The 14,912-nt window shown below is 36.9% G+C and overlaps 1 protein-coding gene across 4 annotated transcripts in view; it reads left to right on the forward strand.

The window, feature by feature from the left end:
• Nucleotides 1–14,912, forward strand: part of BANP (BTG3 associated nuclear protein) — a 154,879-nt gene that overhangs the window by 72,877 nt on the left and 67,090 nt on the right. For 3 of the 4 annotated variants that reach the window (XM_075510991.1, XM_075510993.1, XM_075510994.1), the window contains 3 exons: nt 6,208–6,345; nt 10,202–10,266; nt 12,366–12,410. In XM_075510991.1, the coding sequence (XP_075367106.1) occupies nt 6,208–6,345; nt 10,202–10,266; nt 12,366–12,410 (248 nt within the window). The remainder of the gene's footprint in view (nt 1–6,207; nt 6,346–10,201; nt 10,267–12,365; nt 12,411–14,912) is intronic. The other variant, XM_075510992.1, reaches the window with a different exon arrangement.

Here is a 14,912-nt window from a genome sequence, read left to right on the forward strand (position 1 = left end):
TTGTGATTGTAGTATTTCATATTAAAATTGTGACCAAGAGGTGCAACAAAAAAAAGGCTCAAATCCCAAACTGTTGTGTTTGATTGGCTTGAAGTAATATTTTTCATCAGCTATCTCTAGGGGCTGATAATAGCAAGATAGCTTTCTGTTATGTCGTAGTGTAATAATACATGTTTCAATCAGCAGAATTTTATTGGCACTTTCTTCAAGTGTTGCAAAGGAGCACTGTTCTTTTATGTGTTACAGAGTATTTTCTTAAACACTGGTATGCTAAAAGTCTACAATAACTTAGTATTTTCTGTTTGGCAGTGAAAATTGTTGAACATCTCTACATATCATTAAAAATAATATTTTTGTTAGTCCTGAAGTAGTCTTAAATCAGCATGGTCACTGCCCTGCTGGACATCCTCCCCTATGAATTAGGGGACTTGATTTTCCAGAGCTGCTTTTTAGCAGCAATTAATTTGCCTCATTTAAAAAAAAAAAAAAAAAAAAAATATATATATAGCAGCCTGAAACTCACCTGCCTGTGGCCTGACTTTGATTTCTCTGCCTCTGAGGAATCTTGAGGGTGGTTGAACAGAGTAACAGGTTGCCCAGAGAAGCTGCAGAGACACCATCCCTGGAGGCAGTCAAAATCCACCTGGATGCAGTCTGAAGCAACCGGTTCTGGTTGCCCATGCTTTGAGGAAGGGCATTGGATTAGATGATCTCCAGAGGTCACTTCCAACCTCATCTATTGTGTGATTTTGTGATTTTATGAGTTATTGCATGCATAATAAATAATTCTGAATTATTTACATCTAAAGAGGATTGCTGTTCTTGGCTTCATTCTTATGTACTTGTTGGACGTGTCAGAACTTTCAGGCTTTTTCTGCTTGTTGTGCATAACAGTTTATGTAGCACGTGGCTTTGATTTGAGTGGTGCAGTTAAAAATGATAACAGATTTCCTCTCTGCTCTGTTCATCATACGGAAAAATTAGCTATGCAAATGACAGAGAAAAGCAGGAGGCTGAGCCCATAGTCCTTATGTAGCCTTACAAGTTTTTGGTGTTGTAATTCTGTGATAGTGTTCAAGTGTTAAGAGCTCAAGAGGAACTGATCTGCAGACAAAAACATGTCTAAGGAAGCTGGTAGGAAAAAATGAATGAATATCTCTTCTCTGTCCTTCACCCCCAAAGATATTAATTCAGATTGTTCTACATTTAATTAACTATACAGCTTTACAGTTGCCACAAGATTTATGGGTTGCATAAAGTTGTTGTAGCAGACTGTTCTATTTAGGCAGAAGTTGGTTTTCCTTATTTTATCCGACTCTTCTGTTTGAAGCTGTTGCCTTGTGTTGGAATTGAGGTATTAATTGCAGTGGTTTGCTCTGCTCTTCTCAGAGCCAACACTTTGGTCCTTAATGTGTGTTTTTCTCTCTCTTTTTTTTTTTTTTTCCCTGAGAAGAGTTGTATGCATGGCTGCCATGATAATTTAGCTAGATACTCTTTTTAAAAACATTAGCAGTCTATGGAGGGAAGGCAGTAGGAAATGAGGTTTTGGGGAGGAGGATTAATCGAAGAGTGCCTTCTCCCTTTCTTTTAATTTCTCTTAAGATTGTTAAAGCTGTTATCACAGTTTTCCATGTTGGAATTTTTAATTAGTTCTATGACTTTGGGATTTATATGTAGATTTAGGCTGAAGTGCTCAGCCTATGCTGAGATGTCACATATAAAAATGGATGTGCAGCCAAATCTTCAAAGCTGTTCTGCAAAATTGTGGAGGCATTTAGCACTGGACGAGTCAGGTTGAGATAATGGTTGACAGTATACGGTTTTATTTCTATTAATTGTTCAGTAATGGTGTTTTTCCTGCCTTTTGTTTTTGAGGACTGCTTTGCTACATCTGGCCATTAATCTTTCCTTGCTAGGGCTACACATCAAGGAAGCAAGAAAATACATCCTAGTTTGTAAGCAGAAGTGTGAGGCTGGGAGGCCTATACACTAGGAAAACAATTTTGAATAACACCACATAAGGAGACTAAGCATGAATCCCCTCTGCTACAGAATCTGTACCTCCTATATTTTCTTCCAAAATGAGAAGCCAGATGCTCAACTGATAAATATGAAGTATAATGAGAATAGGAAAGAATTAGAAAATGCCAAAGGTTTTGCCTTTGAAGTGAGGAATTTTAAAACTGATCTTAGTTGAGAATTAACCACACATATTCTTGAAACGGTTACAAATTACATTTGTCTGACAAATCTAATCTTGCTCGGCAATGTCTGAGGAAGATTAGCTTTGAGAAATGTGACAGAAGTAACTGCTGCAGTAGGGGTGATTTTGCCAACTCTTGAACATTTGTCTGAGAAGACAGACTCAGGCTAAATTTGCTTTGACTCGTAAGCACATGCAGTAAACAAACAGAAAATGTAAAAGGTCCAGTTTAAACTTGGGACAAAGGAATATTTCAGCAGTTGGGGTTTTTTTCCCCTGTATCACAGCTTAATCACCTGTGGAATGGTCAGTGCAGCATCTTCCATTCTGTGGGTAGCTCCAAAGCTATTCCATTTCGTGGAGGGTGCTTTGGGAATGCTATGGATAACGTGCTTTGTAGTAGCCCTACATAAGCTGTTCGGCTCATGTCAAAGTACCCCTTTGTAAGGAGTGCAATGGAAAATTTCAAAGCAAGAGTTCAGCTGTATAGCTTCTCAGTGCCAGGGATTCTCTAATATATCAAAGTTGTAAATGTGAGGCTAGATAGTTTACATGATAGTGATTTATAACTGCTGACATATCCTCTATTCAAGCTGTGTGCTATTCATGTTTGTGTTTGTTTTTAATGGGGAATGTTTAAAAATGGATAAATATTACTTTTGTCTGGTCAGAGATTTAGAGGGGAAAAACAATACTTATAAAGGATGTTTTGTTTTTAGACACGGTTGAATCCTCTCTCTTCTTTCTTCCTAAGAAGAACATCCCCCCCCCCCCAAATCCAACAAAAAATGAAAGAAAACCCAACTGTGGTTGTTGCAGTGAAGCCAGACTGAAATCTATTTATAAGTGACCATGCGAGATGTACAGTATGATTGCATTCCATCTGTCTCCTGTTCCCACCTCTGAAAAGCGTAATAATTTCTGGCATCTGTGAAGCAAAAGATGGTTTACAAATAAAGGCTTTTGGACTTCACAGTTAAAAATGTATTTCAATAAGTGCATATAATATGCATGTAAATATATTTTTATCTGCTGCAGCTCTTATTTCTTTAATACTCTTTTATTGCATGACTTAATCAGAAAATAAATACTCATTATAAATGCATCTTCGTGTTTTCTCAGAAGTACAGCATTGCAGTTTGTGTAATGGTAAGTGTAAGCTACAGGAAAAGTACTGCTAGAAAGTTACTAAATCTGTAAGTGAAACACATCTTACCTCGCTTGTGTCCCACATCCAGTTTTGCTGTTTGTGTATGTGTCTTTACGTTTACACTACGTATGTTTGAGCGTATGAAGTGATGTATGTATGCATATGTGTGTGTACACGCACACATCTAAATGAAGGATTATGTATTTGGACAGTGTGGTTTGACTAGAAGTTGAGTTGTAACTCAACTCAGCTGTTGAATTATGTAGTGGGGGAGTGGGAAGCATGATGGAAAGACAAAATCACATTGGAATGGACTAGTGGTAGCCTGGAAGAAGCAAGATGAATAACAGTGGGCTTTCTTAGCCATTTAGCGCCCTAACAAAATGCTATTGGTAAAATAAAAAATACAGAACATTAATTGCATAAAATATTATTAGGACTGAGGTAATGGAAGTGAGAGAAAAAGTGAAAGACAAAGAGGCTTAGATAAACGATCTTTCTAGACTACCTGTTGACTACTTTCAGTGACTGTGACAAAGCCACTGGCAGTGGAAAGCATGATCTAGTATCAGAATTTGAACAAATTGCATTTTTATTTGGTTGGCAGTGCAGTTTCTCAGACTAGGTACAGGACTTTGCCAATTCTGATTTGTTAATCCCATCCGGAATTCTGTACAGCAAACTTGCATTGTACGACAGTGCAGGAAATACTGGAATCACACAGGAAGCAACCGGACTATATTTAAGAAATTATAAGTTTTCTGCAGTTACCTACTAGTGAAATGTAAGGTATTAAAGATGTATGTCCAGTAGACAGCAAAAACACGTACTTGTTACGTTTTGCTCAGTTACTGCATAAGCATTCTGGTTGTAGTTATTGTATTTGTATATCGTTAACATAATTAAAGCTGTCTAGTTGAACTGTTAAGCAACTAAAGTTTTCCACAAATAAGTAAATACTAGCTTGGTGGTTTTGAGTTACTTTCCAGTTCCCGTGTTTAGACTTAAAAGTCAAAATTATCTTCTTCCACAAACATTTGCAGATAGGATATAAAAAACCCGAATGGATGGTTTTATTAAAGAGCATTTCCATTAAAATATTTGTATGAGTGGATAAAGCTCATTCTTGAAAAACTAACAGTCTCCTTTCAGTATAAATCTTAGTGTTAAGCAGAGGTATTAAAATTTTATGAAAGATGGCTTCCTGCTGTGTTGGTTCAAAAAAAACCAACCATCATTTTATAAAAATCAAAATATATCGGCCATCAGTCATCTGTGAGCAGGATGAGGCCCATCTAGTGCTTATTTAAGCAATACATAAAATCTTGTAAGGAAATGATCTACAATGGAAGTAGAGTGACACTGTTTCTTAAATATTTTCATTATAGCTTCCGGTGCTTGGACAGCCTGAAAGCCCTATCATATTGAATGTTACTACATGTTAGATGTTAATGTGTTTTACGTTCCCTTGTAGCATAGAAGTCATTGTCAGAGCAATAAATAATTTAGAGAAATGGTAAAACACTTAATGCTTCAGAGATTTCATTCAATGTATTTTTGTGGCATAGCAATAGAAAAATGTTAAAATTGTTTACAGGAGTACTGTATGTAAAAAATATTTCTTCAAATACATTATTCTAAAAGCCCTTTATGACAGTCCTATTCTCCAAGATGTCTGAAATAAAAAAGGAAGAAAACTAGGACTGATGCTGAATCTTAGTATGATACTAGTATGATATTAGTATGATATTGGGACATTTTAAGGTTTTTCCTGGCAGTGCGTATTTGAACTTGTCACATGTGCTGCGGAAGTGTCATTGATTAATAGCCCCATTTTTTTTTTTTTCCTGATTCCTAAAAGGATATATGGTATCTAGTGCTCCATTTCCCTGCTAGTGGTATCTTAACCTGTAGGAAGACCCATACATAGCATTAGTCTCTGGTCCATTGTATTCCACTTCACCCTTTCAGTACAGAACTATTGACATTATTAGTCTCTCAGCGTCACTGACACCAAATGCATAAAAAAAGTCATATTTTAAAAAAAAAGTATGAGTGCTTTTATTAAAAAAAAAAAAAAAATTAGTTCTTTTTACTTGCCTTTTGTGTCTTACATTTATAAGAATCTTTTCCCTGCAGCTGGAAAACCTAGAAATGAATCTATGATATGTCTACTTCTAATGCAAGTTGTTACCCTCTTGAAATCATGTGATGGTTTTCTGGTGGCTGTCGCTGTTACCCGAAGATAATACCCAGGTGTCTTCCTTTTTGTAGGAGCATTTTCAGAAGGCCTTACTTTGCAGCATGAGGTAGCGTTTAAATTCATCTAAGTCAAGAAACCAACCTGCCATTTTGAGGTTTTAAAAAAATAATTCCAGGCTTCTGTGTGTCAGTATGAATTATAGATGATGGATCTTGAAAAACAATTGAGAGATATCCTTTATTTATATGATGACTTCAATTTACAGGATGGGTTTTCAAATGTATCCTTGTGGTGGTGGGGGCAGTAATAATTCTCAGCTACACAGGTGCACAAAAGGAAGCGTTGAACTGCTTAGGAAATGTATGTGGTTTTGCTGTGATATGACTTTTACAGTTGCAGAATCTTTAATGTAGATACAAAAGATGCTTTTTTAAACGTATGCGTTCTCGGAGACAAAATAGCCTTTGGAACTCCTTTGGAATTTGTAGCAAATCTACAGGTGAGCAGTGAATAAGAATATTAATGTATAAACGATCAGCATCTGCTTACTGACTGCATTTGTTTTCCACAGTTTTTAAGTATGCATTGTTGCATGGCCACTGGCGTGAGATATACACAGATAATAAAGCTGGATTTTTGTCTCTTTTTCAGAGGCTTCGCAGAGTTCAGTTTCAGCTTCTAATGAGATCCAGCAGAACCAGCCACAAGCACTACACTATGCACTAGCCAATGCTCAGCAGGTTCAGATCCACCAAATAGGAGAAGATGGACAAGTCCAAGTAGTATGTACTCCACTTTTTCTAAATGATTCCATTTAAACAATCTAGATTATTGCAGACGTTGCTTCAGCTGAAATTTAATTTTTTTATTTTAAAAAAGTGACCTATCATCACTTCTTAAGCATGATTTTTCAGAAAATAAACATTGAAGGCTTATTAAAAAAATTTTAGAGTTATTTGGCAAAAATCTTCATGCAGGATTTGCTCACACAATTGTTGCAAATAAATGCCGCGTTCATTACTGTATATAGAATTGACTAGTCTCTACCTGGCCGTTTGCTTGCACTTGCCATAGTAGTAATAGCAGACCTACTAAGCGTATGAGTTACACTTCAGAGGTAGTTCTAGCTATGACTTTCAAAACAAGAATGCATTTAGTTATTTATTTTCATTTTAAAAAAACCTGCATTCTCAGGCATTTTTGAACATCTGTTAGCTGAATCCCTTCCATGTGTATTCATTTAGATACATGTATATAAGTAAAAGTTACAAATATTGACATTTTTTAAGCCTGAGACTCCTACCATAACTCAGGCCGTGGTTATTTTTATATATGGTTTTAGCGTACTCTGAAAAAACTCACCTTGGCTATAGTTCCTGTGTGCCACAGTTTGACTACAAGGATTGTTTTAAATTCAAATTAAAAAAAAAAAGTAGAAGAAAATAATGAAATAATGAATTGTGTGGCATTTCTGATGTGCGGCATTCAGAAATAGTGAATTATATCTGGACACTCATTCTTTTGTGGTAGAAACCTGAGAATTCAATGTGTGAAATCTGTCTGCCATTAGTTTTCAAAAACTTCAGGCTTTGCAGTTTACAGCGTTTATGCACGGTCACATAACACAGAAACTTTTTCAGTGATGGTATTAGTGTTGATGGTATTAGTGTTTTGAAGGTACCCAGAAGTCTGAGTATGGGCAAGCACTCAACTGTGCCAGGCAGTGTCCAAGCACAGAACAAAAAGAATTGTGCACAGACACGTATGTACCCGTTCTGCACGATGATCACACAAGCTCACTTTCCTTAGAAACCAGGCTACAGAAACAGGTGGAAATGGGCAAATAAACAAGAATTCTTGAGAGATATTAGTCAACAATATAAACTGTAGTGCCCAGTAGTCTGGCTGTTGCAAAGGTTTTAGTCAATGCCATTACAAAGAAGAGTCCAAAGTAGGATAAGAAGCATCTTTGGTAGATATTTATAGTATTCTCTCCCCAAGTAAGAGAGGCAGTGCAGGAGAGAAGGAGCAGATGTGCCCAATTGAATAATTTACACATAAAGAATGAAAACTCTCTATCAACAGAGGGAATACTCAAGTCTGGTCATGTAGAGCTGCAAATAGCGTGGAAATGGTGAAGTTGCTCAGAAATACGATGAAGAAAGAAGGGCTATGAAGGACAGATGCTTTTGGAATGTTAGCAAAAAAGACATGTCTGTAAGACCTGCTGAAGGTTTACCAGAGTAGCGGTAGAAGCATCAGAGGAGAAAAGTGTCATAGAAGCTGGGGGACAATGTCAAGATGTGTGGCACAGCGTTGAAGGCAACTGACAGAGCTGTAAGCATTGCTTAAAGGAGAACTTCAGTATTAGCCGGAGTATTTTTTAAGGAGTGCATGGAAGTGGAAGGGGTTTGAGATGAAAGTGATTGAGAGGAACTCCAGACAGCAACTGTCAGAGTTGTGGAGAGGAAATTGCAGTAGAGAGCACATTTTTCCGAAGTGAAAAAGGTTGCTTATAAAGTAAGAGAAAAGAAAGAGCTGGAGTGTGGGTGTAAGGAATGCTAGGAACCATTAGCTGTGAGATTCAGATAGGGTTGGAAAGGCCGGGGCACCCCTTTCGTTTTCCCAAAGGCCTTGCCCTTTCCTGTTACGTACCTGGATACAATATGACTGAAATGGAAGTTGAGGAGCTAATCCTGGAGAGTGATTGCTTAATGGAACTAGATCCTAGATGCTTGCAGTTACTATTCTCAAACTTGGAAGAGGACTAAAGAGAAAGAAGTTCAATAAATTAACTTGCAAACTTTTTTTTCCCCTCCTGTCAGTTGAGAGCATCCTCAGTGAAAGAATGCTCTTTCTGAGGAACTGGGTGCAAAGGCTCCATTTCTGCTTCGCTTCACCATAACTTTACAGTATTATGGTGTGAATTTCTTTGTCTCTTGGTTTCCCTCTTTATTTTAAAGAGCATGTCTTCTTAACTGAAAGACAAGGTAGGAGGGAAAATTATATGAAATACACGGATATAATAGACAAAACGGTTACATTTGTACATGTAAGTGGTGAAAGTTTGCCTCGTTAAAAGATCTGAGCCTGTCAACTATCCTTTAAATTGATTGTGGAATCCAGGAAAAATCCACTAGGACCCACAGCCACTGTCTAAATGTTGTCATAATTTCTCAGACATGTAGCAGGGTCCTAGGTTGAAAGAGATGAAAATGGTATTGCTTTTTCTGTTCTAGGGAATGATACATATAGATCAGGCTAAGAGTCATTAGTAAGGTAGTAGTTATTTATACTATATATGTTTAAAACAAATCAGTATTGAATTGAATTTGTGAACAAACTAAAAGGACTGTCCTTGAAGACCAGCTATGTATCTGCAAAAGATGAGTGAGCAGTTCTTTTTTGGAATGCTGCATGATACAAAGGTGAATAAAGTCACCTCCTCCCCCCTCCCTTTAGTCAGAAAGGATTGCTTATATTTGAAAACACTATAAATGGGTCTTTTAAATGTTCAGTGCTTTTTCCTGGGAGCCCTGAGAGCTTGATGTTAAGGAGGGAAAGTGATTCTAATCTCAACGTGGACTGGGCTGTGCTCTAATTTTATATACAGTCCCTTTTGTCAGAGTGATACTTTCAGTATGTTTTTTCTCCCTATAAATAGACAGTTTCCTTCCAAAGGAAATGAAACTGTTTGAAATAGAGGGATCTGTGTTTCTTTGAAAATCACATGCAATTGTTCTTGTGTTATAAAATAAGAAGAGCCTTTGACAGAATTCCAAATGATTATCTTTAATCTCTGTCTCATGCAGTCATATTAAAATGAACACAAAGCCTTATAAACCCTGAAGTAGGTTATTTAGAATCCAATCTCCCTTCGGGTAAATCACAGTAGCAAAGACTTGCTGGGCTAGTCAGGATGCACAAGGAATTCCGTCCACTCTCTTATCCATGTTTTGATCAAATGGTAGGCTTGATACCATTCTGAAGTGGTGGGTATGGTCAGCAATACAAAGTATTAACATTATTAAAACTGTTAGGGCAGATTCTCCACTAACATAAAACAGTGTAACTGCATTCAAATTAATGACTTCATGCCAATTTACAGCAGCTTGAGAGTCTTTAGCATGGTACTGTACTTCACCATAACTATGTGAATGTACAAAGATACATGGATACTTACAGATACCTTTTAAAACCTCACTCTTAGTGAGTAGTTAGCCTTGGTGTATCTGTTTTAAGAACTAAGTTTCCCAGGTCTTTAAATAGGTTTAATGTTTCAGCAGAATGCTAATCTACCAAAGCAAGTTAGTCCCATGCTTTGTGTATCCCTCAAAATGCAGCTAGTTTGTCTATAGAGAAATGCACTACATAAATGTTGTTTATTATTATGCCTATTTTCTTTCCTCTTATGTGCAAATGAACCATTCTTTCTTCAAAGTCACTCTGTGTATACTTTGCATAAAAAGATGGGGAAATATGGATGCACTTCACTTTTTTTTTAAAGCTATCTTTAATGGTTTTCATTGAATAAGCATTTTGCTTCTGTACGTTAAGCTGTATTGAATCCAAGGTAATAGCTCCTTCCTCTAGTTTTGATTTTCTTCTGATGCTCCTTGGTGTTTTCTTTTGTTGCGGATCCCACAGGGCCATCTCCACATAGCCCAGGTTCCTCAAGGCGAGCAAGTCCAAATCACGCAGGACAGTGAGGTGAGCCAAACATTTGGGTGCCCGTGGAGCGGATGTTGGCGGGAACTTAGGGCCCTGATTCTAAAACCGTACCTCTGAGATCTGCTACAATACACTACAGAGACCAGTGCGGGTAGAAGTGACAGCATGTGGTGGAGCCAGGATGAGATGTGCTTTATGGCAGTAAATGCAATATGATATTTCTGTCTCTGTGTTTTGGTTCTTTTTTTTTTTACTTCCCTTGACCAGCCAAGACAGCTCCGTGTGTATATTACACTAATGATTGCTGTATATGGCTGATGGTCTTTGCTGGAAATTTAGTACTTACGGAGTATTATAGGAAACCAGCTTAGGTGCTTGCACTGCCATTGAGAAATGAAATTATTTTAGTTAGGTTTATGAACTAAATGTGTTGAGAATACTCAGTGTCATCAATTGTGGGAACTGTTGAACAGGAGTTGAGGAAACCCTCAGATGCCATCTAGTAAAGATATATTGCAGAATGAAGTGAATTTACTTTGTTACTGATCAAGTAATCTGGCACTGCAGTATTTTCACTTCATAATTTTTTTCCATAAAAATAGTACAGTAGAATGGAAGTGGATAAATCCAGTACTGAACCCTCCAATTTTGACTTCTTTTTCCCACTCAGGCAAAACAGCCATTCAGGCCAGCCAAATTTACCTGAGTGAGAGTGTTATTGTTGGTTATTTAAGAATGTATAGACACTCCTAACTGCTAAGACTGCTGTTAGATTTCTTGTGCACTTAGTTTGTTTACATGAGGAAACAATAGCAAAATAAGGTTAAACATAAATGCAGACTACAATTTTAATCTGTATGATTTCCCTGTAGAGTTTTTTTACTCCATGTTAAGCATATCTGCTTGTGAGTTAGTTTAATCCATTTCCAAAGTACCTTAAATCACATCTTGTAAGACCACTTTTGGTGCAGAGGAATACTGTTAACACAGGGAGCTATTGTAGAATAAATATTATGTAAATATTATATAAATATTACAGTTAAAGGCAGTCTCCTTTGAAGAGCTTGTCAGACCTAGAGAGAAATAAGAAAGGATCAAAATGTTCTGGGTCTAAAGGAATGCATTGTGTGCTACAATAAAACTGAAGCAGTTCTTGGGTAAAGAGCCACTGAAAAAATTATGATTCAGCAGATGCTAGTTGTAATTGATCCTGAGGTTCAAGCACACGCCGGTGTCTATTGGCTTCATATGAAGTTCCCGTATGTAGGACTCTTAAGGACTTTTAAGGACTATATTTGTCCATGACAGATGAAAACATCTGGTTTTAAATTTAGTACAATGTACACAGCTTCAAATAAGAGGAAGTGCTGCCAGCAAGAGAAAATGCAGAAAACATGCAAATCAAAGAACTGGTATTTTTTTCCTCAAAGAAATGTGCTATTTCACTGCAAGTCTCTGTGTTTGGGAAGCTGGTTTTTCTTAATCTAAGTGTGCTTTTGAAAAGGCATCTCTGAGCATATGAATAAAAACTTCATTTTGTAAAGATAATGCTTTCCTTTTTAGTGTAGCGACACTTTCCTTTAAAACACTTTACATTATTGAGAATTTTTTGTAATAGATGTAACTCCTGTAATAGAGCTATGTTGGTCTTTGGTATTGAATTTGGATAAAATAAAAAAAAAAATCTGTTAGCACAGGCAGGAACTTTATAACAACAAATAGTAAATAGCACTCCATACATGTAAAAGTGTTATACTGCTAATTCTGGTTTAGTAAGGGTTTGACTTAAATTTGCAGTTTTATGTAAATAAGGAAAACCAAAAATCTTAACCTCAAAAGCCATACAAACTAACTTTGCATAAAAATACTGTACATTACACAGTAACTTTCAAAAAGCAAAACATGCTGGTGCTGAAAAACCTCCTTGCTTTTTAGTCTGTTTATCCTCTGTGGTTAAAGTGCTGACCATTGAATTGTAGGTGGATTGCCAAAATAACCCTCAGCAGAATTTCCTAAATTAATAGAGTTCTTTAATATTGAAGTTGTTCAATAATGAGATGAGAAACAGGCCTTGTTCACGACAGAGCAACTTCTTAAATTCCAAAGTTGTGTTTATTGTCAATGCTCTTATTTTACAGGGAAACCTGCAGATACATCAAGTTCACGTGGGTCAAGATGGGCAGGTAGGAACAGAACTGAGTTTTAAACAGCATTTGACTTTGGTCTTTAAAATTAATGTTGCAGTTGGAATGATCTCACATTGCAGTTGGAATGAGTGGCTGTTTTAAAGAGCAAAATCTGTTCTGGTCTTTCTGTTTAAATAAACAGCTTGCAGAATGATAAAATGTAAGCTAAGTATTTTGTCTGTGGACTCAAAGTATTTGACCAAGCTTATTTCATTACTCCTGCAAGATACTTTATCCCTGTGTTTTATACCTTCTTGTCTTTGGCCTCTTCACTCTTAACATTTACTAACTGGATTGATTATATTGTGTACAGTATGTTCTTTTCTCTGTTACCAACTGTCACTATGGCCAGATGTGGACTGCAGTCTATGCAAACCTAAGAACATTTATTGCTGAGGTTTAAGCAGCTATTTTTTCATAATATGGCTGTCTTGGGAGAAACAGATCTTTCACATCTGCTTTTGTTCTTTTTGATAAGATGGCTTTATTAGGTGCTTATGCCTACATGAGGTAAGAAAAAGAAGCTTTTACTTTGAGTGATGAGTCAATAAGTGATTAAATTAGCAGAATTTCCATGTCAGGTGTCAGAAAAATTGCTAGCACTTGATCTCAGACACAATTTACTAAATGTTGAGCTATATTAAAATATCCACAGCACAAAAATATTCCTGTAAGAAGCTTTCTAGCCAGGCCACTTGAATAAATGTGTTATGAATTTTTTTGTTCCTGTTGAATATTAATGAGTTGTGAGACATATGGCTAGAACTTGAATACTGCCCTGAATTGAAAAGGCTCAGATCATGAAGGTTCTTGAACTCAAAGGCCTTGAGAAGCTGCCAGTACTCAGAACTTTTGACCACATACAGTATTTGTGTGGGGAAGCAATCTAACTTGTATTTAAAAAATAAAAAAAACCAACCCACTCTAAGTATTCTTTACTGAGCCTTTAATCAGAAGTACTTTTGCAGAAGTGAGACTAGGAAAGGTGATTTTTTTGGAGACATATCAGAACCTTTGTTTTAGTACTTACTGTTCTTTTTTCCTTTTTTGTGAAATACTGCTGTCCAAATTACATCTTCTTAAAAGACTAATATTGGGTGGTGGTATGTCTCTCCGAGAGTGGCGTGTAGATCAAGTTGCATTTTTTGTGATTGTAGCCTAGTACCATTATTTTTCCCCTTGAAATACCTATTCGTAATAAGTATTCCACAAATTGCATCTCTCTTTCTTAAATAGAACCAAAGAATATAGTTTAAAACATTATTGCGAGTTCACACTGTTTTTAAGGGGAATGCTTGGATGACCATATTTTCCTGAAACCCCCTATGATAGGTAGGGAGGGGCGAGTTGTTTCATATAACCGTAGCATTCAGCTGTGTCTCAGGCTAAAACAGTGATGGAGTAAAAAACTGTAAACTCTATAGTAGTAAAAAAACTGCCAAACTCCAAATACCCATGAGTGGAGTCTCGCTGATCATCTGAGCACTTGCATTAGTACCTGCAGAATAAGGCTACACTGGAAGAAAGGTGTTCTAAAAGTGTGTGCTTGTGAATGTGTGTATACATGTGTCTGGGCATATATATGGATATGTGATAACATGTTGGTTGAATCGTGTGAGAGCACACACAAGATAGGGAAGAAAAGCATGATTTAATACATTTTTTTTGTTTATTTGTTTTGTTGAAATCAACATCAGCTTATCTGTGTAACGGCATCTGTGCTATTACAGAGCATATCATATTTTCATTGGGATAATCTTGGTTCTGTCTGAGTGGTTGTGGCTGTACGTGTCTGTGTCGGAAATCAGTTCAGCATCTAGTTTTTGGTTTTTTAACTAGCTGTACTCTGGGTCCTGCTTTTAAACTTTCCTTGAAAACAAATGGTGAAACGCTGGGGTATTTCATGCACTCAGCTGCATTTTGGTGCAAAAGAGTAACTTTTGAATCAACAGTCAGGCGTTGTTACACTTCAGCTGGCATCTGTGCCAGTTCACAGGAACCCTCAAGCTCTTCCAAAAGTATTTGCTGCTTAACTATTTTCCAGCAGACCAAAAAACAGGAGCAAGCAAATACTTAGGGGATTTTTATCTCCATTCTGCGTTAGATATTGAAACCCTCATCAGCAGTTTAAGCCATGCGGGCCTGTTTTGCACTAAAGTGGATGAGTAGCACTCACATGATTCTTTGCAACAGCTCTGTGTGTTATGTGAGGGGGTAGAGGGGGGGTCTGCGGCTCAACTGGCTTCTGCTCATCAGCTGATCTGCGTTAAGCGACCATTTTTTGAGCTATTAGCTCATAAAAATTGCAAAGGAAAATGAGTTAAACTAAACTGTGGTTTAAGAATGGAAGTTGAAACGAATACATTTTCCTTGGCACTCGTAGTGGGATAAGAGCACAAAAACCTGTCATATGATATGGTTTGGTGGTATTGTAAGTCATAACAATCCAGTAGCTTGCAATCATCTGTACATGACCTGTGATCAAAGAGACTTCTGTAG

This window comes from Mycteria americana, chromosome 8 (genome assembly GCF_035582795.1).
Source record: "Mycteria americana isolate JAX WOST 10 ecotype Jacksonville Zoo and Gardens chromosome 8, USCA_MyAme_1.0, whole genome shotgun sequence".
Taxonomy (NCBI): domain Eukaryota; kingdom Metazoa; phylum Chordata; class Aves; order Ciconiiformes; family Ciconiidae; genus Mycteria; species Mycteria americana.